The sequence below is a fragment of the Prinia subflava genome, chromosome 8 (assembly GCF_021018805.1).
Source record: "Prinia subflava isolate CZ2003 ecotype Zambia chromosome 8, Cam_Psub_1.2, whole genome shotgun sequence".
NCBI lineage: Eukaryota > Metazoa > Chordata > Aves > Passeriformes > Cisticolidae > Prinia > Prinia subflava.
In genome coordinates, this window is record NC_086254.1 from 5,923,669 (window position 1) to 5,948,188 (window position 24,520).

The 24,520-nt window shown below is 45.7% G+C and overlaps 2 protein-coding genes across 6 annotated transcripts; both read left to right on the forward strand.

Moving 5' to 3' along the window:
• Positions 1 to 1,012: 1,012 nt before the first annotated feature.
• MRPS17 (mitochondrial ribosomal protein S17) lies at positions 1,013 to 4,234 on the forward strand. Of its 2 annotated transcripts, none has more exons than XM_063402533.1 (3): positions 1,013 to 1,110; positions 2,313 to 2,459; positions 3,497 to 4,234. In XM_063402533.1, the coding sequence occupies exons 2-3, from the start codon at positions 2,337 to 2,339 to the stop codon at positions 3,788 to 3,790; spliced, it is 417 nt and encodes a 138-aa protein (XP_063258603.1). In that variant the 5' UTR covers positions 1,013 to 1,110; positions 2,313 to 2,336; the 3' UTR covers positions 3,791 to 4,234. The 2 variants fall into 2 exon arrangements, with proteins under 2 accessions (XP_063258603.1, XP_063258604.1); XM_063402534.1 differs by having other exon boundaries at positions 1,046 to 1,110; positions 2,286 to 2,459.
• A 2,396-nt stretch (positions 4,235 to 6,630) lies between these two features.
• NIPSNAP2 (nipsnap homolog 2) lies at positions 6,631 to 20,945 on the forward strand. Of its 4 annotated transcripts, none has more exons than XM_063402529.1 (11): positions 6,643 to 6,785; positions 11,046 to 11,212; positions 11,291 to 11,336; positions 14,041 to 14,135; positions 15,928 to 15,998; positions 16,318 to 16,458; positions 16,934 to 16,965; positions 18,081 to 18,175; positions 19,123 to 19,206; positions 19,890 to 19,994; positions 20,732 to 20,945. In XM_063402529.1, exons 1-10 carry the CDS (start codon positions 6,700 to 6,702, stop codon positions 19,952 to 19,954), a joined length of 882 nt encoding a protein of 293 aa, XP_063258599.1. In that variant the 5' UTR covers positions 6,643 to 6,699; the 3' UTR covers positions 19,955 to 19,994; positions 20,732 to 20,945. The 4 variants fall into 4 exon arrangements, with proteins under 4 accessions (XP_063258601.1, XP_063258599.1, XP_063258600.1 ...); XM_063402530.1 differs by having other exon boundaries at positions 20,827 to 20,945; XM_063402531.1 differs by having other exon boundaries at positions 6,631 to 6,785; positions 11,073 to 11,212; positions 19,890 to 20,945.
• The last annotated feature ends 3,575 nt before the right edge of the window (positions 20,946 to 24,520 follow it).

Below are 24,520 nucleotides of genomic sequence, written 5' to 3' on the forward strand. Positions count from 1 at the left end.
TGAAAGAGGTTGTGGTGAGGTAGGGTCACTCTCTTCTACAGTGAGAAGACAAGAAAAACCAGCCTTAAACTGAGATGGGAGATTCAGATTAGATACTAGGATAAATGTTTTCACTTTTTGGGTGGTCAGGCATGGCAACAGGTTGCCCAGGGAGGCGGTGGGGTTACCATCCCCACTTTGAATGAAAATACAGAGAAAAATGCAAGTTTAGTGTTCACACTGCATTTTGTTATTTGTAGTTTTGCCCCAGTGACAGTTCCCAAAGCCAGCTGCCCTCCTGGAATGACCCCTCTGTGTTAAGACTACAACTTTGTGATGTTTAATTTTGGTGGGAGGGTCATTATATTATTTGATTGTTCTGTATTTCAGACAGTCTTTTCTGGTTTGTAGGGTTACTGGAAGTGTCTGGATGTGGTGCTGGGTGATGTAGTTTGGGGTTATAGTGGCAGTGCTGGATACACGGTTGGACTTGACAATCAAAGAATCACAGAACATCCTGAGGCAGAAGGGACCCAGAACAGAACATCCCAGGAATCCCAGCACGTATCTGAGTTCCTGAGCTCTGTCAGGTTTGGTGCCATAACCGCTGCACTAAGGAGCCTATTCCAGTGCTCCACCACGCTCTGGGTGAAAGAACTTTCCTGGATATCCAACATAAACCTCTCCTGCCTCAACTCCAGCCACCTCCTCGACCCTTGTTGCATGTGAGACAGAAGAGTTCTCTACCTGCCCCAGCTCTTCCCCTCATGAGAAGACCCCTCGAAGACCACAACGAGGTCTGACCTCAGTCTCATCTTCACCAAGCTGAACAAACCAAGTGACCTCACCCACTCCTCTCAAGGCTTCCCTTCCAGACCCTCCATTAGCCTTAAAGAATCTTTAAAACGCTTATTAGGAATGTCTTCCAGCTTTAACGATTCCCTTCCCTCCACCACCTACACTCATTTCTCCCTCACCGCCTCTGAGGGCGGGGTCGCCGCCTGCGCCTTTAAATACCCGCGCTAAGCCCCGCCCCCCGGCCCGGCCCCGCCCCTTCCCGCCGCGCGCCGCTTCCGCGCCGGGCGCCGCCCGTTCCTGTCAGGCCCCCGAGGCGCGGCGGCGGCGGCGGCGGTGAGAGGAGCCGGGGTCCCCGGGGCTGCGGGCTCCCCTCTGCGGCTCCCCTGTGCTGGGGCTGCCCCCTGGGTGCTGCACGAACCGCCCGGCTGAGCCCCGCTGCCTGCGCGGCTCTGCCGGCGCTGAGGCTCCGGGGCAGGGCCTGGCGCGGAGCGCTGTGGGGAGCCGCGGTGGGGGAGGGCTGAGGGCTCTCTGTCTGCTTTAATTTCTTCTTTCAGCCCCGTCTGCCGGTGCTCGGTGGGTGTTGTCCCCACACGCCTGTCCGAGTGGGGTGTTTAGCCCAGGGGCCCCCCACACTGAATCCTGAGCGCCCACGGCTGAGTCAGGCGTGGCAAAAGCAGCCCCGAGTATTTGCTGAAGCGTTTCATGCTATGGCTGTGCCCCTGTATCCCTAAACTCTTCTTTTGATGTGTTTTGACATCAAAGCAAGTGTCTTACAAATTGGGGGGCATGGAGAACACACAGGTGTAGGTTGTGCTTAACAGCGTGTCTGAGTGGGAGAGAAAATGGTCATTAATCTCCATCCGTTTTAATATCGATTCAAGTCTTCTATTGGTTTTTCCCCTGACTCTTGCAAGAGTGGTACAGAAAACTCTCCCTAATTAAACCGAATAAGGTAATGGAATATAATTAACTTGCAGGAAAGAACTCAAAAGCAAATACATGTGCTGTGGATCAGGCAGCTCTTTGATGTGTCATTTATGGCTTGAGAAGCTCATTACCTGCCTTAGGTTTCATCAGCTCAGCTGATAATGAGAGGCACAGAAACAAATGACTTTGAGCAAAAGCTGTAGGCTGCTGCCTTGTTTGGGTGCCCTCTGTTGTGATGAAAAGGTTTCCAGCCAAAAGAGCTGCTGGGGGGTGAGTTCAATGAACAATTGCCACAGCTGCACTTTTCTCTGTTGTGTTTGTGACAATTGGGGTGATTCAAAGGAGCTCTGTGAGGTAAGGTCTCATCCTCATGCTGTCCTGTCCAGTTTTACTGCTGTCCTGAAGTAACTTTTAATGATAGCAAGGACATGGTGACATCCCTTCTGTATTTAAAATGCTGAGCTAGTGCAGTAAATGGAGTTTTAGACTGTTCTTCCAACAAAATGAAGCTGTTATTCCTAAATAAGGGAAATTTTGGGGGCTGATCAGAAAGCAGTTATGTGTTTTTTACTTTGTTACAGTAACACCATTGCTTTCCTTGCTGCCAGGCACTGCATGACCACAACTGAACCATGTCTGTCCCACGTGGAGCTGTCCATGCAAAATGGATAGTGGGGAAGGTAATTGGGACCAAAATGCAGAAAACTGCCAAAGTGAGAGTGACGAGGCTTGTGCTGGATCCCTACTTGCTGAAGGTAACACAGTGAACAATTTCTCTTGCCTGGTGGGTTTTGTATCCTGTGGAGAAAATGTTCTGTTGATTTGACTCTTAAAAATTTTGATGACTCTTTACAAATCAAACTCCTTAAGGATCTGGCTGTGGGGATGACTGCAAAGGATGAAAAGCAGTGAGTGGTGAGGGCTTACAAATTACCTGCTAAATGTATTTCTTTGAAGTGCCTTGTTAATGCACTTCATTTGATCTTTTGGGGAAGGTAAGCTTTTGTTGTTTCACGCCTAGATTTAATGTTTCACGTTGATGTGGAGCATGCTTTGGAGCCTTGACAGTTTTATTAGTCACTTGTACAATAAATTTTATAGCTGGTTTTTCTGTATGCACAATTGTAACACTGCTGTGATCTTGGATTTATCCCTTGTCAATGCACTTCAAACAGGAAGTTAAAATTTGTATTTTCTCCATTTTAAATGAGGAAACAGTGGTACATGGAGGTAGAATAAATTGCTTTTGGTGACCAGAATATTAAGGATAGAGTCAGGATTGGAAAATGGGTCTTGTGGAGTCCATTTCAATATTTTATCCAGTATAAGAACCTTTATTTATTTCTTAACCTGATTGATTTCTGAAAGGATTTGGAATTCTGCTGTCCCAAAAAAGAAAAAAGAAAGAAAAGAAAAGAAAAAAAAAGAAAAAAGCCTTTTTATGTGAAAAAAAATTATTTCAGCAAGAAAATTCATATAAAAAACTTCAAAATACAGATTTCAGAGCTTTTTTTTTCCTATCTCCTTTTCTCCAAGCTCAGTTGGCAACATCCTGACAAGAGATTGGGAAGGGCAGTGCTGTGCTTTCTGTGGAGAACCTGTAGAGTGCACAGTTGCATTTCTTTTATGATCCAAACTGAATCTCACTTGAAAAGATACACAAAACTTTAGTGAAATTTATTTATTTGATATTAATTATACATTAATTATACATTTGCCCATCACATAATTTTGAAACATAACGCCAAGCTTTCTTTTTTGTTGTTTTTTATTCTTTTTGTTCCTTTTACAGTTCTTTAACAAAAGAAAAACCTATTTTGCCCATGACCCACTGCAGCAGTGTGTTGTTGGAGACATTGTTCTTCTGAAAGCTCTGCCCGAGCGAAGGAGCAAACACGTGAAACACGAACTGGCTGAAATCGTGTTCAAGGTTGGCAATGTCATAGATCCCATCACAGGAAAGCCCTGTGCAGGGACCAGATTCCTGGAAAACCTCTCAGATTCTGAGAATCTCACCGAGGCAGATACTACCTATCTAAGTGAGAAGCTTCAGGAACTTAAAGTTTGTTCAACAGACAAACAGTAGGGGAAGTATTTTAAGCAGAGGGCTTCCAGCTTTTGTCTCTCTCTGTCAGGGATGTTTGAAGCCCTGCTGTGATATGTTCAATGTTTCAGTGAAATCTGTAGTCAAAATAAATGGTAAATGTAGTTGCTTATGCAAAGAGATGTTTTTGCAGATTGATGGGCACCTGGAGCTTTGAATGGAAATACAGAGAAAAACACAAGTTTAGTGTTGACACTTCATTTTGGTATCTGTAGTTTTGCCCCAGTGACAGTTCCCAAAGCCAGCTGCCCTCCTGGAATGACCCCTCTGTTTTAAGACAAGACTACAACTTTGTGATGTTTAATTTTGGGGGGAGGGTCATTATATTACTTGATTGTTCTGTATTTCAGGCAGCCTTTTCTGGTTTGTAGGGTTACTGGAGAAGATGCTATTAAAGCTTTTGAAAGGAAGTGTAGAATTTTAAAACCAGCTGCATGCTTGTGTCCTTATTTCCTCTCTCAGTGCCTTCTGACTTCCAAACTCTTAACAAAAACACAGCCCTTTGCCTTTATAGTGGCACAGAGGTGAGAATCAAAGCTTTGGGCAGCTCAGAGTGGTTGGCTCTGTCACCTGCCCCAAGGCAGGATTTTGTTCAGGGGGAGCTGAATCTCTTTGAGCAGCCAGCAGGACAGGGGAGCTGATGAGAACACAAAGCCAAAAAGTAAAAGTGAAGGTGATTAGATCTAATCTCATCCAAAAAGCTAAATAAAATAACACATTTGGGGGAGATAGAGGTGCTGGTTTGCTGCATGCTTTAACATAGAGCTAAAGACCAGAGCAGGTAATGATAAAAGATGATTTTATCCTGGTACAGCTCTGGGATCTCGTGTCCCCTGCTCCAGGACACACAGCAAGCTGAGAGCCTGCAGCTGCTGCAGCAGCCTTGTGGCCCTGACTCTGCATCCAAAAGGGCATCTGCCTCAAAATTTGGCAGTGTGAGAGGGGAGAGTGGGATATGAGAGCTGTGAGAAATCCTTTCCAAAGTGTCTGTTGGTCTTTAGGAAGCAAAGAAGGTGTATCAGACCTAAAATCTCATCCTCTGACCTAAAATACCTTCCTTTAAGCAACTGAGCAGCTTCCAGTTGTGTTTTGTGCTGTTGTCAGATTATTAAAGATCATTTACCCTTTAACTTCCTGCACAAAATCAGTTCTGGCTGCCTAAAAAGCCTGACTGAACTCAGCAAATTATTTGGGACAGCAGGAATGAGAAACTTAAAGTTCCTTCGGTGCTTCAAAGCAAAAAATGCTGCTCTTTGAATGGCAATGTTCATGTGGGATGTCAAGAGACCTTCACTGAAATGTCTCTGTGTAAAATACTGTGGGCCCTGAGGCTGAGGATGTGCCTGAAGCTGTAGGGTTTTTCTTGTTGTTTGTGGCAGAGGTTTGGGTTTATTTAAATTCCTCAGGAACTGGAGCCAGCTGATCAAAGGAAAGGAAAAACCCGAGCTCTGACTCCTGCCCAGGTGAATGTAAAATGTGAAACTTCATCCAAGCAGAGATTGGGAGAACTTGGATATGGGGTAGAATTTGGCCTTGGGCTGTAGGAAATGCACTGAACTTGTATGGAAACAGAACTCAATATATGAGATATGAGTGTTCCAATAACTATAGATAATTATAAAAAATAGAAATGGTTTCCTGTTTGTTTAATAGGTTGCATCAACATCTAAATAGGGGAGTGAATATTTTCTTGTCTTTCTTGTGATTTCCCTTGAGTAGCTGTGAAAATGCCATATTTTTTTTCTATAAGATTGATTCATCACAGAAGGTTATAATTCTCCCAGTGTAGGCTCAAGAACTTGCCATGCTGTCAGATCAAAATGTGACTAAAACCAAATTACATATCAGACTGTGTCATTTAAGAGAGTGATGGCAATTGTAGGTTAAATTGTTTTAAAGTGCAAAGATTGTACTTTTGTGATGTTAAAGCACATCATATGTGTTATCTTCTGGATTAGTCTCAGAGAGTGCTGTTACAAAATCGTAAAATGGGAAGGGAAAGTTTATAGGGCTAAGATAGAATCATTATAGGTGTTACGTGGAATGATAAGGATTAGTCATTGACTGCTTTCTGTGTTTATTGGCTTCGTGCTTTTAGAACTGCCCTTTAATTATTACCCTAATTATCGCTTTATCCTTAATTTGAAGTGATTTGAGGATTCGGTGCCAGCACACACCTCCTCCTCAGCCAAAATACCTCTGAGTACAGTGGAGCAGATTGTGAGGAAAACCCTTCAGCTGCCAGCGAGTGAAAAATGTACCGGGAGAACAACAAACCAGGGCTGGGGATCCCCTAAATCCAACTGGGTCCCCTAAAACCAGGGCTGGCATTCCCCAAAATCTGACTGAGGGCTCCAAAGTGGGGCTGAGTCCCCCCAGACTGGGGCTGCAGTCTCTCAAATCTGGGGCTTGGGGGTCCAGCTAAATGCAAGTGGGTCCCTCCCCAACCCGGGGCTTGCGTACCCCTAAACCAGGCTGGGGATCCCCCAAAACTGTGACTGAGGTCCCCCCAAATGCAGCTAGATTCCCCCAAACCGGGGCTGGGCTCACCCCCAAACCAGGCTCAGTTTGACAGAGTCGCCCCAAACCCGGGCTGGGCTCCCAGATATCTGAGCAGGTGTTCCCAAACCGGGGTAGGATCCCCGTAAATCTGACTTGGTTCCCCCAAACTGGGGCTGGGGGACCCTAAAATAGAGCTGGGGTCCCCAAAGGAGGGCCGGGTCCCCCTAAAACCCGCCTTGGTCCCCCCAGACCAGGGCCTGGGGTCGCCCCTCAGCTGAGGGGCCGTGAGGGGGTCCCGGGGCCGGCCCGGCCGCGCATGCGCAGGCGGCGCTGCCCGCCAGGGGGCGTGGCCGCAGCCCCCGGCCCAGGAGGGAGGCGGCGGGAGCAAGATGGCGGCGCGAGTGCTGCTGCGGGGGAGCCTGGCGGGAGCGCCCGCCGTGCCGCGCCTGCCGCCCGGCGCTGGGCTGGCCCTCAGGTGAGCCCTGAGGGGGCGAGGCGGGCGGGACGGGGCCGCCGGGGGAGGCTGCACGCGGAGCCGGCGCCGCCCGAGCCACCCGACGCCCCGCCGCGCAGAGCGTCCCCTTGCCAGGCTGGAAATGGCGCCCCGCTCGCGGGGCAGCGGCCGGGCCTGGGCCGGGGAGTGCGAGGCGGCGCGGTGTCCCTCAAGGTCACGGGCCGCAAGGCCGGCCCCTTCCTTCCCTCCTCCGAGTCCGCCCCTGGGTGGGCGGGTGGCCGCGCCGCTGACCCGCCGGGACCAGGCGGCGGCCGGTGCCCGGGCTGAGGGGGCACCGAGAGCCCTTCTTGCCCGCAGCGACGCCTCATCCCCGCCCGGACGGGGCACCCCACAGGCTCGGCGTTCGGGGTGTCCAGCCGCCCTGCACACGTGTGTTCCTGCGGTTTAAATACCTGGATGCTCGGCACCGCGCTGTCTCTCCAGGATCAGGGCGTGCAGCTGCTCCGGATCCCAACTCCTCCGAGCAACAGGGTGCACAGCCAGCAGCGGCTCCTGTCAGGAGGCACAGCCCAAAATCCGTGTTTTCCCAGGGCTGGGCTGCCTGTCTGCACATCCCGACATCTTCCTGCCCTCACCATTCACAGCCGCTCGTAGAATCCCCTTGGCAGTCGGGGCTGTGTATCCGTGCTTCCCGTGGGATGTGCACCCCTCTCCCGGTGCCGGGGCACACAGAGGAGCACATCCCTCGAGTTTTGGGGTGCAGAGATTTGCATCGGGTGCCCGAGGTACAGACACACACACACGGAGCTCCTGGGGCACCTCCCGGGCGTAGGAGGCAGGCACGGGGTGATGGAAACAGAGGAATCCCCAAGCTGGGATGGATCTGCACAGTTTTTCCTCCCTTTCTTTGAGACAGGGAAAGCTGCTGCCTCAAGCGTCAGAATAGACGAGACTAAAAGCATCTCTGCAAGCAGCTGTTCAGGGAATATGTTGTGAGGTTTTATGTGCACGTTTTGAGGTTATTTTGGTTTCAAATAAACTTTGTTTAGACCACAGACCTGTCAAACAATAGACAAGGTGTTTGTCTTACTCTTCCAGGCAGGTTTGGTTACTACAAAATCTAAATACTTGACCTGGTATGCTCCACCCAGGTTATATTTTGTGCTAACGCAGGAGCTAAGTGTATAAAAGTGTTTTTCCTGATTTTTAATCTAATCTAAGCAAGCTGTTGAGTGTTAGCCATTTGTGTTCAGAGCCCAGCCTTTGTAGCAAGAAAGCAAAGCCCACAGCTAATAGTTGCAGGTTGAGAACTTGCCACCAAAGACAAGTTGATACTCACAGCTGTTTTCAGTCCCTGCTCCTCCAGAGCTAATTCTGGGTACAGATTGCCCCCAAAATTGAACCAGTGATCAGTTCAGGGCTTCTTGGTTCGTGGGAGTGTGAGGTGACAGGGGTATTTTAGAATATTGATTAAAAATGAGGCCCTTGAATCTCAGTGAACATCTGCTTTAATAAACTCAGCCTGTTACCTTTATTCTATGTGAGGTGTGTATTTAGTTGTGATTTGTTAGTCAGTGCTCATGAGGAGCTTTACAGCTGCTGGGGAGAAGATTTTCCATAAATGTAAAGTATTACTCATGTCATTGTTTTGAAAATTAACCATACCTCCAGTTTTAGGTGCAGTTTAACATTCAAGTCATGAGATTCTCCTAATAGCAAAGAAATTTGCTTTTCACAGTTGTCCCTGTAGCTCCACCTTACTCCTGCTGCTGCTGAAGTTCACAAAAAAAGCATCGACATTATTTCTCTCTTTCTTCTTCCAAGTTTGCTGCAAACAATGATCCTCGTAGATGAGTTTTCTAAATATTACTTTGCTAGCTTTGTTTAATAAAGGGGAGGGAATGGTGAGAGTTGGCAGGTCTGACTATTGCAGGAATGGGCTTGACTTCTACCGCCTGGAATTTTTGTTTTTAAAGCAAAACTGGAATTTCTGAGCTGGGGTTCACCCCTGTGCTCCGAGCTGGGAGAGAGCTCTGCTCCAGCAGCAGCCTTATCATGGCATGCCCTTCAAATGCCTGCCCTCAGGAATTGCTGCCTGGCTTCCAGCACAGCCACATGTTTGTGTGTGTGCCCAGGGCACGGGAGGCACCATTCTCAGTAAATACACCAAGATTTATACATTATTTCTTCGTGCTGAAGGTCATCTCAGCTCTGGTGGCTGTTTCTCTGCTGTGAAATACTTTCCTCCATCCTGTTCCCATGGGCAGAACCAGGTCATTATGTTCTTTTCTGACACTGGGACTAAAAGGGGGGTTGTTGAAAAAGCTGCTGTTTAATACAGGTGTGTCAGTGGGGATATTTTCCCAAAGGAAATTGAGATTTTTCTTTCCCTATTATTTTTTTTTTCCTGGGAGAAAGCTTTGGGCTGGAGATCCAGCTGTCTTCTGGATCCCCAAGTCAGTAATTAAAGGTGAAAAGTTGATATCTGAGGCAGGAAAAGGCTGAGATTTCCATAGTGGAAGTAAATATATGTGGTATAAATACCACATTTAGTATTTTAGTATTTCAGGAGAAGCTTGTGACAGAATTAATTTCTTCACTGTGGCTGCTGTGGGGCTGTCAAAAAAAGGCAGATTGAAGGAAGAGAAAGAAGCAAAAACATTTGAGCTTGTCAGACATTGTAGAGGATCAATTAAATACATCCAATTCCTTGTCCTGGTCGTCTGGAAAAGAGGAATAATTCCTTTAACACATTGCTTAGAAGACCACAGTTATCACTTGGTCTGTGTGCTGTGATGTAAAGGGAGGTGTCACTACTTTGAAAGTGCACTTGGAGAAGCTGAATAAAGATTAGATAAGAAAAGACAGTGAAACCCCTGTGTTTCGAAGCAAGGGAGACGTGGATGTTGTACAGAGAGCCTGGCTCTGTGTCCCCCTGTGAGGCAGTTGCCAGAATCTGGAATTGAAATATTTCCTGGCTGGTTATTTCCTGCCGCTCATCTTTTTTCCTAAATTAGTCTTTCATGCTATTTTTCCTCTTTAAAGACGTTTCCCTTTCCCTTTTGTAGAGCTGTCTTTAAGCAGTACAGGAACATATGGCAGTTCCTTTCCCTTTCACACTGTGCACACTTTCTCTTCTGCACGTTTTTTGCTCATTTTCACTCCTGACTGTTTACACCAGGCCAGACCCAGCCCTGGGCAAAGACAGTGGGTTAAAAAGGGGATAAATAGGCAGTACTGCACAGGAATAACCATAGATAATGTGAATAAGTGTATGGAGTGAAATGATAAATCTCAGTGGCCATGAGCCGCCTTTACCTTGCTGGGAGAGACTGGCTGGGAAGTTTCAGCAGTGTGTTGATGCCTTAAATTTTGACTTTCATGTTTTTTAGGCTCTGTGCTGCCCAGGGGTGCAGCTCTGAGCTCAGTCAGGGTCACTCAGCTCTGCACACAGCAGGGACACAAAACAAATCCTTTTCCTGCTGAGAACCAAGGACAACTTTCAGCCCAAAAGCACAAACAAGGGTGGCTGGAGGGAGGAACAAGAAGGATGGGACCTCACAGCCTGCAGCTGGAATTGGACAATTAAACCCCAGTGTGCAAATGGACAAAACTTATCAAAGTGTGAGACCTTGGGACCGTTTGTCCATTTTGTGACCATTTTGGGTCCACCTTGGGTGTATCCCTGGCCAGGCTCTTGTCCTGCCCAAGGTGTGCTCTAAAGGCCTTTCAGCAAATCTCTGCTTTATTCTCCAGCTCTGCCCAGTCTGTTCCATTCCAGCCTCCCCAAGGCATCGGTGTGACTGTAGCTGTGACTGGAGCTGTGACTGTAGCTGTGCCTGTAGCTGTGATGTAGCTGTGCCTGTAGCTGTGACTGCAGCTGTGACTGGAGCTGTGACTGTAGGTGTGACTGGAGCTGTGACTGTAGGTGTGACTGTAGCTGTGCCTGTAGCTGTGATGTAGCTGTGCCTGTAGCTGTGACTGCAGCTGTGACTGTAGCTGTGACTGTAGCTGTGGCTGTAGTTATGACTGTAGCTGTGGCTGTAGCTGTGACTGTAGTTGTGCCTGTAGCTGTGACTGTAGCTGTGACTGTAGTTGTGACTGTAGTTATGACTGTAGGTGTGACTGTAGTTATGACTGTAGGTGTGACTGTAGCTGTGACTGTAGTTATGACTGTAGCTGTGACTGTAGTTATGACTGTAGGTGTGACTGTAGCTGTAGGTGTGCCTGTAGCTGTGCCTGTAGCTGTCCCTGTCGTTCCCGTTAACCCTTTGTTTCCAGGCTCAGTGCCTGTGCTGTTCCCTGCAGGGGCCTGGGCTCCTCGGCCCGCAGCTCCCGCGAGGACAGCTGGCTGAAATCGCTCTTTGTGCGCAAGGTGGATCCCAGGAAAGACGCGCACTCCAACCTGCTGGCCAAGCGGGAGACCAGCAGCCTGTACAAACTGCAGTGTGAGTGACACCCTGTGCCCAGCCCCGTCCCCTCCCTGTGCCCCTGCCCGCCTCACGGCCCTCTTGTTGTTGTTGCAGTTCACAACGTCAAACCTGAATGTCTAGAGGCCTACAACAAGCTCTGGTAAGTGTGTGAGTTCTCTCTTCAACTTTTAGACGTGGTGATTTGGTCTGGAAATTGGGAGATAGCATAGCTGTGTAGAGGGGAGGTGACAAAATGCTGCTTTTTTAGGATTTGGTATTAGATAGATCCTACAAAAGAGCAAAAAGTCCTGTACTCAGTTCACCCCACTTCCCTCTTGGTGTTGTCCTCTCCTAAGCTGCAGCTGAGGGTGATTCCTGCCATGAGAGCTTTGGTGGCATTTGTAGGAGCAGCTCTCCCCCTCCCCTGGGTGATCCTAAAGCTCCTGATCCCTGCAGGGAAAGGTGGAATGTTGGCATTCCCACTGCAGCTGCCAGCTTGAGGATGGTTTATGTCTGCACACTGGAAGGAAAGAGAGATCACTGATGAATAAAACTACACCAGTGTTAAACTCAGGTAGAACTGTGAGGTGTTAAAAAACCCCAGGGGTTGATTTCCTCTCAGCTCGTTTGTATCCCCGTTGCTGAGCTCTCCCAAGGAGTCACACAAACCTTGGATGGGGTCTCTGCACTGGGGTGATTCCCTCCAGAGGGAGCAGCACTGGGACAGCTTTCCCAAGAAGTTACAGCTTTAAAACACACAGGAATTACTCACATTTGCAATTGACTGCTTTAAGGGTAAAACTGCAGAAATACTCCTCCTTTTCTGCCTCCACAATCCCCCCTCTGGAGCCCTGAAAGAATTGAGTGTTTAAATTTGGGATGGAGTGAGCCTGCCACCCAGCAGTGCTTTTCTCAGTGACAATAAAAACATTCTCAGCATAATGACACCTTTCTGCAACCAACCTTGAGGTGTGAGCACAGCAGCTGGGCTGGAGGGAGGGGAGCAAGTCCCAGCTCCCAGTTCATGTCCTCAGCTGTCCTGGGTGGCTGCACAGCTCCTCTGTCCCCTCATGTCCTCAGCTGTCCCCTCTGTGCCTCCCTGTGTTGGGCTGGATAACGCAGAGCTGCTTTAGAAGCATAAAAAGCCACTAGAATAACATTCAATCGAGGTATTTTTAGCTTTTTTTTGTTTAAAAAATAGATACACGGTAAAGGACAATTAACATTCAGCCAGCTTGCTGTTTAAAAGCTGAATATAAACATGTCCAATTATGCAAGGCAGGGAATCACTTCTCTGCAGTATTTCATGAGCTGCCTCAATGCTGAGTGAGAGCAGAGATTTCTGTTTTCAAGGAAAGAGACAAACAGCAAAGAAAGAAACTGCTGACAGCAGTCAGATGAAATATCTGTGGTTAGATTGATTCTTTCCAGAGCAACTGGAACTATTTCAGGCAAGGAGACAACTTGAATAAAGTAATAAACAAAATTAAGCCTCTCTGAACTTCCCTCCTGCCTCTCCCTAAAGAAAAAAAAAGAACAGGTTGATGCTGTATCAAATCAAAATGAGGGTTAGTCATCAGGTATTAATCAATAATGTAATGAAGACAATTACAGGAATATTTCATGAATCACTGGGGTTAAAGAGCCTTTCTGAAGAACTCAGAACAAAATTAGGAAAATCAGGGAATTTTTTTTTAAAAGTGTTCTAGGAGCATTTTTTCTCTAATTTGCAATAATATATGGTAGAATTATGCAATAATTTCCCATTCCTCTTCAAAGCTGCCTTTCCAGGATCTCATTCTGCTTTGCTAAAATGAACTGGTGGTGAAACATCCTTGAGAATATCCTTGGAGAGTTATTTTATCACATTATTGACACCGGCTAGTGAGAAAATATCGAGGTACAAATTGGTAATGAGATTTGCTCAAGGTTGTCTGGAAAGTCAGTGGCAGAATCCAGAGGAAAACTCATCTCTAATGACTGCCAGCCCCAGCCCAGCCTACTTTTTATTCCTTGATAGTGTGCAGAGACTCGTTGCCTGTGAGCCAAACTGAGGCAGAAGGGTAATTATTTAGGGAAAAATAGAAAAGGCAGAGTTCAACCAGACTAATTGACTTATTCATCAAGGCACAGTGCAGGGAAAGCTGTCTCGGCCAAGTCAGCAATCAGCAAAACTTAATTTCCTCATGCTAATATGGGCCACTTCTAAAGTTTGAAAGAGTGTTAGAAATCCTGGGAAGAGTCAGACAGAGATTTTGTGTTGGAGGTATTTTTAAGGCAGTCCCACTGTTCATTAGTGGGTGAGTTGCCTCAAAGTAAGAGCCTCAAAACTGCCTCAAAGTAAGATTTCTAAAATCAAAAAGCAACACTCTGAGGTAACAGCCATTATTTTCTTTATCAAGTTATTTTTATTCATTCAGCTCAGCAATTGTAACTGTTTAGAAGAGTGTGCTTTCATATTTCTGTGCATTCTCCCCCCTTTGAGGGGAGCTTTTCCTCAAGCAAAGAAAAACTTTTCCTCCAGCAAATCACCCATGCAGGCTGAATTGTCAGTGAGATATCGAGATATTTGTTTTCCTGATGTATTGGATAACCTTTTAGATAGACAGAATTATTTAGATACACCAAATTTACTGCATCTAAAGGATCCTTTGTTATTCTAAACAAATGGTAACACTCACCTTAATTCTCCATGGGGGTGTATCCACCTTCCCCCTGCATAGCAGAATTTGATATTTCAGCTTTCTCCTCTGCAAAATAAAGCTTGTGAATGTTCCTAGCATGATGCTGTGTTATACATTTATGGACTGTGGCCTCCCTGAAGGTCAATGCAACCCAGTGTCTGTGTGTTCCTTGTTTTCAAGTCAAGAGGTGCTGCCAAAGATTCATGAAGAAAAACACTACCCTTGTGCTCTGGTGGGGACTTGGAACACGTGGTACGGAGAGCAAGATCAGGCTGGTAGGAGATAGAAGTAAACCAATGTAAACCCGTGTGCTTGGCAGGTTTCTTCTTTTTAAATCATCTCTGTTGGCACCCAAACCCCCCTGTGGGGATGTGTCCAGTGAGGGGGTGTCTTAAATGTGCACTGCTTGCTTTTGTCCTGCTGGGCTGGACAGCAGAGCCTTCATCCCTTCAGTTTTGTCTCGTTGTTGGTGTTAATTTTCATGTTTTCCTGCTGGTGATGGCTGTTGATATTAACAGGTTTTGGGGATTTATTTATAAAATACAGTCCTGTGGGCACAGCTCCTGAGTATTTACGGGTAACTTGCAAAGCCAGGGCTCGTCCCTCCTTTGGGCAGTATTAAAGCTTTGCTCAGCCCTTCAGACTGTAATTGCTGTATGATAATGAAGTGCAAATTGCAAATCATTCCAGCATTGTAAACTTAACAGTAAACTTTACCGGGGGAAAGTAAAAATCTTTCTGTTCATGTTCATACAAGGATACTGCCTAACTATGAAAACAAACTGGAACTAGACTTGACTGAAGAGCTGCTACAGAGGTAACTCCAAAGAGCCCAGTGTAGAGAGAAAACCCAAAAAAGCCCTGGGAATTGGAAGGAATGGGAAGCCACAGATCCAAATCCATAGAGGGTCTGTGAGAGCTGTGCCAGGATCGGTGCTGTTGCTTCCTAATTAAAGAATAAACTCCTGCACACATCAATTCTCCCTGCACTGCCAGCACATTGCAATATTAACACTGAACAAATGCAGGGAATTAACAGCAGATGAAGCAAACAATGTCTGAGAGCCAGCCCTGGAAGCTGAAGGGGAATTGGGGAACGGGGACAATTGAAATGGGAATTCCTCAGGCAAATCCCAGTGGCTGCTTTTGGAACAGATGAGCACAGGCTGGATCTGTCCCTGCATCCCCAGCCTGCCTTGGAAATGTTCTTGCAGCACTGGAATAAAGCAGATTGGGGGGTTTGGCTTGGGTTAATGTCAGGTGGATCCCTCAGATCTGCCCTGGGGTGAGGCAGCAGCAGCAGAACTCTGCCCTCCCAGGGAAGTGCCTCTCTTGGAAAAGGCACAGAGCTCCTTCAGAGGGGACAAAATAGGTTTTATTTTTCTGTGAGGTGAAATTATTGCCTTGCTATACTAAACACTTGTAAGTGCATCTTTCTGTGATTTACTAAAGGGGTTTCTTCTGATTTATTAAAGAGGGGATGCTTTGAAAAAAATTAGATACAAACATAGATACTGGAACTGTTTTTATGGGGGAAATCCCAGGAAATGTTCAGTTTTCTTCTGCTTTTATTAATGTTGAGCTCAGAAATAACATTTGCATCGTTTTTCATGTCCTACAGAAAGTGTCTTGCTTTTGTGCTGGAGTAATTTACTGAACTGAAAATCTGCCCCTCTGCTGCTCTTAGATGAAATTGGTACAAAGCACGTTTTTGGAACTAAGTCATCCTCTTCAGCTGAATCTTAATTTCACTAATAGTCATCACAAGTGATCACACCTTACTGGCATGCCAACAAAAAGTCCTTTCAGAAACTCCTCTGTTACCCTCAGGGTAAATTGCAAATTTTTCCAAGAGAACCCCTTTCAAAAAGCAGATGATTCCATTATCCCTAAAATATTCCAATGTGTAGTGCTTTCATTAGTGAAAATCTATTTTCAAACCTGCTGCCTGGTTTTTATTTTTGTGTAATTTTGTAGTGTGAAGAGCATTTTGTAGTGTGATTTTTCCATTAGATTTACCACTGGTCTGGGACATCCCTGAAAAAAGTGAAATTTTCTCTGTTTCAGTTCATTTGTGGAGATATGAGGGAGGTTACCCAGCTCTCAATGAGGTCATGAGCAAACTTCGTCAAAATAAGGTAAAAATACTGATTTTGTTACTCAGAAGAGAGCAAATTTAAAAAAAAAAATGCAGATTTAGATACCAAAGTGTCTCATTCCTCCCTGTACAAGAAACCTCTTTTAGAAAGAATTTATTGTCACGTTCAGGTTTAATTCCTGAATCCTTCACGTGTAAATCCTTGGAATTCTCAGATTCACCAGGGAAAATTCAGATTCCTTTCAGGATTTCTCTGTCCCACAACCCTGACAGCATTAAAAACCCCCAATCTAAGCCACCATCGTGTCCTGCTGTTGGTTTTTGCAGAATCTGACCCCTTGTCCTGTGTTATTTTTTAGGAATTCACAGAATTCCGTAAGGAGAGGGGGAACATGCTCCTCTCCCGTAAGAACCAGCTCCTGCTGGAGTTCAGCTTCTGGAACGAGCCTGTCCCCAGAGATGGCCCTAACATTTATGAGCTGAGATCCTACCAACTCAGAGTAAGTCAGAATTTCGTTTTTTTCTGATTTTTGAAGCTCTGTGCTGTCCTAAAACCTTCAGGGGGGCTTTTATGGCAAACAGAGCTCGTCTGAAAAATCTGCTTTTTAATCCAAGCTGATTTCTGAGTCAGGGCTGCTCCCAGAGTGTGGGGTCTGAGGGGAAGGCAGGCTCCTGATATGGGTTAGAAGCATTTGAAACAGTTTTCTTTTGATTATGTGCCTCTGGTTTTGTCTTATTTTTAACCAGTGTAAGATCCTGATGTCTGCAGGGCTGAAACCTTGTGCTTGTTTTGAGGGATGCTTCAGAGATGACTGAGAGGTGGTAAACAGAGCAATTAAAAGATCATTTTAATATTCTTATCACTCAGAGGAAGGGATTGTGTTAATGCAGGGTGGTTTCCATATACAGAAACAGTGTGAAAATTGTGTAATTTTTTTTTAACTGCAGTTCTAACAATGTGATTTGTTTTTGCAGCCTGGGACAATGATTGAGTGGGGCAATTACTGGTAAGTGTTGCCTTCAGGCCTGGCTGAGAGGTGCAGGGGTAGAAAAAGCAGGACAGGAGGTGCCAGGGTGGCACCAGAGCCACCAAACCCACAATTTAGGGGCTGCTGCTGCACTTGCACCCCTGCTCACACAGTCCTGTCACCCTCTGAGGGAAAAAAAAAGGAATTTTTTGCAAAAACAACCCTCTGTGGTTTGGTTTTGCTCCCCAGAGCCCTTTAAGTTTGCTGCAAAAAACCTGGATTTTCAGCAGAAAGCTGCTTGGGAGGACTGGCACTTCCTGGTTCATCTTTCCCAAAACCACTTCAGCTTAAATCTTGGCTCTTTAAACTTTTAAAGTCAAGTTGCTTCTTGAAAAGCTGCTGAGCAGCACATTTGTATTTTAATAGATGGGTTAGAAGTATTTGAGACAGTTTTCTATCGATTATGTGCCTCTGGTTTTGTCTTATTTTTAACCAGTGTAAGCTTATTTCAATTTACACTCAGTGTCCTTGCAATTGTCACTCAATGTCCTTGCAATTCTCGTGGTTGATAATTAAACAATTTGGAGTATTTTCAATTATTTGAACAAAGGTGAGGACTTAGATTTTCAGATTTGTCATTGCTATAATTTTTTCAATTGCAGTCATTTGAACAAATTGAATTTAGAATTTATTTTTTTTAAAGTAGGCACATCCCTACTGGTAGAAAATCTGTTTTATAAGGTGCAACAAGAGAAATATTTATCTTAATTCATGCAAAGATCTACATGAATAAAAAGTTGTATTCCACAAAATCAGTGAAAAATTAATGTGGCAAAGCTGAAATGACTAAAACTTAAGGATTTAGCTATAAAACCTGCTATAAAAAGGCCACTTTACACTGTTCCAGCAATTATCTTTCCCCTGAATTTGGTTGAAAAATGATCAATGCAGAGCTTAGTGAAAATGCAGCCTCCGATTTTAACACATCCTAACAAGACACAGAGGTAAATCCTAATTACTTAGTGCTGAAAACGAGCGTGGTGCAGGTTTTTTCTCCCTTTTAATTGCTGAATTAATGCAATTAAAAGTTCAGCATTCCAGCTTCCCTTGCTGTGTTTTCCTCCCCTTTCCCTGATTGTCTCTCTCCTCTGCAGGGCTCGTGCGATTCGGTTCCGCCAGGACAGCAATGAAGCCGTCGGGGGCTTTTTCTCCCAGATTGGGCAGCTCTACATGGTCCATCACCTCTGGGGTAAATTCCTGCTCTCTGCTTTTGTTTTTCCTCCCTCTGACTCAGCCCAGTCACTTTGCCCAGGAGGAAATGGTTTTACAAAAGGCAAAGGTCTTAAAATTTGGGGTTTAAAGTTTTTTTATTTTCCTATTTTTTTAATATTTGTGTAGGCAAATTGATTCTTCGCCAAACAAGAAATGAACATTTCCTGTTTTGTTCTGTTTCTCCCCCAGTTTCTGCTGTCCCTCTCTCAGTTAAGAACTCAATTCTTAAAGAACTCTCCTCCTCAGAGGTGTCACAGGATGAGCAGAACCAGGATTTGTTTTAATTGTTGGTGATGCTGTAACAATTGGACAGCAGCTGTCTCATGGCACCTTGGTTTAATCATCATAAATTAAGGAAATACAGTGCTAATTGTGAAAAGCAATGATTATTGTGAGACAATGTGAAATTTTGTTCTCAGCCCCACAACCACAGCCCTGCTGTCCCAGCTCATGCTGAAATCAGTTTTTTTACAGTTGCATTTCAAGCCTCACATTCACCACCCCTGCAGAAAGGCAAATCAGGCATTTATTTCCATTCCTGCATGGAGGTGTTCTGGCTTTCTCTGTACATTCATACTCATAAACACCTCAGGGTTGTTTCAACTTGAAAAACAATAATTTGTTAGAAGTTACTCTGATTTTTCTTCATATCCCAGCAATCCAGAATTTGATATCTCAGCAATCTGACAGCCCTCACGTAGAGCTCTGCATTATCTTACCTGTGCCCAGGTGTTCTCTTCCCCAGCTCCTTCTGTTTGTGCTGTTCTGGGAGCAGCACAAAAAAAATTTTCCTCCTGGCAGAGAACTCCTGATTTTTTTTTTCCTTCCTGCTCTTCCCAGCCTCCTAATTCCTCCTTGGAATTCTCTGGAGGGATCCCTTCATGTGCAGAAGGGAAAGGAGTCACTCTGTGCTTGTTTTCCCAGCTTACAAAGACCTGCAGACCAGGGAGGACATCAGGAACGCAGCGTGGCACAAACCCGGCTGGGATGAGCTGGTTTATTACACAGGTAACCCATTAACCCCTCTGGAATGCTGGGGGCAGACTTTGGGCTTCTCAGCACATCCCACTGGGAGAAAAAGTTCTGTATCTCAGGGGGAAATGTGTCTCTGTGGCAGTTTTTAGTCTATAAAGGAGCAGAGGGGCATTGCACTGAGCTAAAGTGAATTTTGCAGCTGGCTGGATGTGGGAAAAGTTGCCCAAGTGCTAAAAAATTGCTGCATTAATAGTGAATTTTTATAGCAGCACTTCTGTGAAAGAAGAGGTTTGTGTAAACGCTTGTCCAAAGATTTAGGGAGCCAGGAGTGAAATTTACCTTTATATGAAATGATTACTTTGAATATTTCATGGAATACAGGAGCCTTGTTAAATGCATTGCTGGGAAAAGGGAATTTAGACTTTGGAACGAAAAGCCAGGAGATCTTGGAGATCAAAGAAAGCTGTCACAACAAAACTCCCAGAAATGTGCCAAGCACGTCAGCCCTGGGTTCCACAGGGCACATTTCAAGGAAAGCTACACCAGAAAAATGTAGGATCACTTCCATTTTGGTGAAAAGAGTGGAAATATTTGTCTTCAAACGAGAGAGATGATATTAAAATCATTTTTTTTCCCTAAACTGCCGTGCTAGAGGGATGATTACTGAACGTGCTGAGCTCTGTCTGTGAAATTAAAACCTCCCCATTTTTTTTCAGTGCCCCTTATTCAGGAGATGGAGTCCAGAATCATGATACCCTTGAAGATTTCTCCACTTCAATAAAGTCACTGATTTTCTCGTGCCTACATAGATGAAGTGACAAGTATTTGTCTTAATTTATGGTATACACTGTATATCATAGTCTGAAATATAAAAGTACTGTATTGAGCTTATAAAAGAGACCTCTTTTCTTCAGAACCCACGACCTTGTGCTCTTAGGGGGGGAGAAAATAACTCCAGGACTGTGATGAAAAGGTTGGGGAATTGCAAACAAGTCCAAATGTGTGGGCCAGGTCCCCAGGTAATGTGTGACCCACAGGATCTGAGATCTGCTGCTGCACAGGCACTGCCCAGAGCTCTGCTGTGAGCATTCCATGACTGCAGCTTTCCAAAACAAACGTGGGAGTGACGGGAGAAGCTGTGGAGAAATGAGAATTTCATTTCAGGCTGTGAAACGAGCGGCTCTGGGGTTGCTGTGGAATCACCCCTGGCTGGTGGAGCAGGCAAAATCTGCATTATTAAGCAGGCAGTCATTAATTTGGGCTAATCCTGTGTGCCTTGTGGGCAGCAAGGGGCACTGCAGGGTCTCAGAGCACAGCTTTGTGTGGAACCTCCCTGGAGCGGATCCACGCAGGGCCCTGCAGACACTGCCTGAACACCCTGCAGGGATCACCCCGCCCCAAGGACTCCCCAAACAGCTCCAGGCTCTGGGAAAAGGGGTTGAATTTCATAAGCAGAGGCTGGCAGGGGGCTGCAGGCCCCGTGGCTGGGTTGCTGTGAGGCTGGGCTCGGCGTTTCCGTGTACCATGGTGTCCAGTTCTGTTTTGGTTTCACTTCTAGGCTAGAATGTGTCCACACTTCTTGGTGTCTGCAACGATGTGAACATCCTGTAAGTGACAATGATATTCTCTTTCTCTCTCTCTCTCTCTCTCAAGTGGCTCCAAGAATCAGTGTAACATACTGAATGTACAAATCAGTTCTGAATGTCCAGTTTGTACATCTCAAGAAGTTTTCAGGAAGAACATATCGGTCAATAAAAACCTTTTAATTTTCACTTTTTGCTGGCATCTCCTGTGTATTGCACCGCTTGTGTTGTCTCTCCTCTTACTCTGTTTAGTATGGAAAATTTAGACTATTTCAGCTTAATTAATCAATATCACTTCTCTGGGTCAGGGACAGCATTTCCCATTTTCTGCTCCCCTTCTCCAAAGTGAATTTCAATCTCTCCATCACATCTCATTTTGCTGAGTGTTCTGGAGGTTCTGAGTGCTGTGGTGATAAATACAAAACATTTCTCCTTTCATTATTCTCCACAAATTATGTTCATTCTCCAGGTGTGGTTTCTTTCCTATTTACATGAAATACACTGCACTTGTGCTTCTTGAATTTCCTCTTGAACAAAGTCAGTATTTGATCTGGTTCTTTGTAGCTTTATATTTTCCTCCTACTATCAAGTGATGATGGGATTTTACTGACTCAGATTCTGTGCTGCATCAGCTTTAAGGTGCTCAGTGAGCCAAGGAGATCATTTGAGCTGATCCTCCTTGTGAATCAGCCCTGTGATTTCACCTGGGGCTGCCATTTCCAGACTTTTGGAGTTACTCCTCAGCTCCAGAAAGAAAAAAGGGATGCCAATATCATCTTCCAGTCCATCTCTCCAGCATCCTCCCAGATCTCTTTTCCCTGGAAAACTGTTCCTTTAACTTTTATCCAGCAATCTCAGCCAGGGACAAACAGCAAAAAACAGTTTTGGAGCTACAGGATTTTTTGTGTTCTGATGCAATCCATGTTTTTTACCTTCACCAGGAATTAAATTCGGCCTGGCACAGCTCTTGTTGTTCAAAGGCCACGAAGTTTTGCCTGAATGAGGAATCAGAGGAGCAGCTGGATGTCCTGTGGGGTGACATCACAGAGTGCAGGTCCCTTACCCACTCCCAGGATCTGAATTCCCCCTGGAATTCCGAATTCCCCCTGGAATTCCGAATTCCCCCTGCCCTGATGTGTCTTGGATGTGCCTCCCCTCATTCTGAGCTTCCTGCTGGTCCCTGGCTGCCCTCAGGGCCAGGTTCATTCCTGTTATTTTACCTGCAGATAAAACAATTCCTGTTCTTTTCCTTCCAGATAATAAAGTGAACTCCCATGTAAATGAGTAATTCCAATCTTCCCTCGGCTTCCCTTTGCCTGAGCTGGGTTTTCCCAGGTTCTGTGAACGCTGTTGGGATTTTCCCTCTTAATTCCACGGCTGAGTTCAAGTTCTCCTCAGATGAGCAATCCCTGAGCATTTCTTCCAGCAGAGCTGCTGGAATTCACAGCTGAAGCCGCTTCCCAAAGGCTGAAAAATGAGGGACAGTGTCTGGAAGGGCCTCTGGCAGCTCTCAGCTCTTGTTCCACTGCAGTGACACAATTAAAGCTCAGCTTTAATTGTCCTGGACAAAGCTGCAAACTGTCCCTCATACAAATATATAATTTAAAGCGATTCTGCCTCATTGAATAATCACATTAAAAGGCTTCATATGAAGGTCAGAAGGCCCACCTGGAGCCCAGGTGCTCCCCGTGTGACCTGTGCTGCTCCCCAGACTTTGCCCCTCGGCGCTGGGATGTGCCCGGGCAGATCCATGACACCGAAACTTTCCTCACCCTGCTTTATTCCCCGCTGGGAATTTTCCACTATTTCACAGACAAAACAGCTGAGCCTGTCCCTGAGCTCAGCAATCCTCCAGCTGCCTCCTGGGCTAGAGGTCAGCCTCGATATTTGCCCAGTGCAAGGGGAGGGGGACTTTATTTTTTTTTTTCCAAGCCAGTCCGACCTCAAGAGCCGTTGTGAAATCCCTGGCACGGCCCCACGTTTCCATAGAGCCCCGGCGGGCAGAAGCTCCTGCTGTGAATGTTAACATCCCTGAGCCATGCCCCAGTGCCCGGAGCTCCAGCTGATCAGCTCCATGTCAGATTAATTTCCTTCCAATTCTGTAAAAACCAGCAAAAAACCTCCTTAACTTCCTAACTGGGGGTTGCACAGGGGAGCAGCGGCAGCAGAAACGCTCTGGACGTGCCCTGCTCATGCAGCCTGGCCTGAACAAAAGCAGGATTGTCCAGGAGCTGGCTGGGGCTTTGCTCAGGAGGAATCCCAAAAAACCCACCCTGAACACCCCCAGGAGTTGTGGGAGCACTGCCAGCTTTGTCTGCTCGGCTTTTGTGGGGTTTGCTGAGGCCTCTGCAGATCCTCTGCGGCTCTTACGCGTCCGCCTTGCTCCAAAAAGCATCACAAATTCTCTTCTGGATTTGTTTCCTTTTAACCCTTCTACTTCTGTGCTGTTGAAATGCCTTTGGGACTTGGAGCCAAAAACATCTGACACGAGGATCAGCATCACTGAGAGCTGCACCCCTCGCTGGGCTGTGTTACCTCCTCTGGCCCCAGCTCCTCCTCAGAGGTGTCACAGGATGAGCAGAACCAGGATTTAATTGTTGGTGATGCTTTAACAGTTGGACAGCAGCTGTCTCGTGGCACCTTGGTTTAATCATCATAAATTAAGGAAATCCAGTGCTAATTGTGAAATCAGCGATTACTGTGAGGCAATGTGAAATTTTGGAGGGTATCATCACTTGTTTCTGTTCCACCCAGGTGGGGTGAAAGAGAATTGTCACACTTCAGTTTCTGGAAAAATACTTTTTGTAAGCACTTAGAAGATAAAAACCTCCGCAGATATTACATTTTTTAATACTAAACCATGTCACATTTACCCATCTTTCTCCTGTGTGTTGTGGGGATTGGAGGAAGGGGCAGCTGTGATGTATTTTAACATTGGCAAAGCTTTTCACATCCTCACAGGTGAGATTCTTACAAATCGGGGAAATTAAAGTTCCACAGTGTGAAAAACACACTCAGGAGAGCTGTCAGCATTAGCAGGTGTGTTCTCTTGGATCAGACACTCAGGACACTCCCTGAAAAACCAGGATCCCTCAGCTGGAGCTCAGAGGAGCTCTTGGAACAGGTCAGGCTTAACTCTGGCAGAGTTTAGGGGTGGTTAATCCACACTGGAGGCAGAGGAAGGGGCTGAAGCTTCCCAAAATTTCCTTTAAAGGTTGATGAATTCGCTCCCATCCCGTTTCAGCTGATGGGGGTGGGTTGGTAAATTAATAAAACACTTCCACAAACACCGGGACCACTTTCCAAAACCAGCAGTTTGGAGTTTGGAATATTTTGATGAAGGATGGGAACCACTCTGTCCATCAGCTGAAAATGTTTCTTGGCCAGGGATGAACATTGGATCTGTCTCACATTTCCAAGCAGCTCCTGTCCCAGACAGGCTGAGGTGACACCTCAGGTTCTCTGTAGCCATAATTTTAATGAAATCAGAGATATTTAATGATGTTTTCCACCTGTCCACTGATTACCTCCTGCTGCTGAGATTCTGTGCAGTGAAAAGTACTTGCCAAACTGTAGCCTGAATTACATTATTATTATTATTATTATTATTATTATTAATAATAATAATAATAATAATAATAATAATAATAATAATTAGGCAAAGTTCTTGTTTGTGGCCTTGTTCTTTTCTTGTCACCCAAGATAAGTAGAGGCATTGCTGATGAAACAACAGATGTGCAATATTGAGCAGGAGATAATCCCTT

What these genes read in the sequence shown, in the direction of transcription:
- MRPS17 (XM_063402533.1), top strand. Translation starts at nt 2,337, where the DNA reads ATGTCTGTCCCACGTGGAGCTGTCCATGCAAAATGGATAGTGGGGAAG. An exon ending in TGGATCCCTACTTGCTGAAG is followed by an intron (nt 2,460 to 3,496) that starts GTAACACAGTGA and finishes TTCCTTTTACAG; the next exon opens with TTCTTTAACAAAAGAAAAAC.
- NIPSNAP2 (XM_063402528.1), top strand. Translation starts at nt 6,700, where the DNA reads ATGGCGGCGCGAGTGCTGCTGCGGGGGAGCCTGGCGGGAGCGCCCGCC. An exon ending in GAGGCCTACAACAAGCTCTG is followed by an intron (nt 11,337 to 14,040) that starts GTAAGTGTGTGA and finishes CTTGTTTTCAAG; the next exon opens with TCAAGAGGTGCTGCCAAAGA. An exon ending in GCAAACTTCGTCAAAATAAG is followed by an intron (nt 15,999 to 16,317) that starts GTAAAAATACTG and finishes GTTATTTTTTAG; the next exon opens with GAATTCACAGAATTCCGTAA.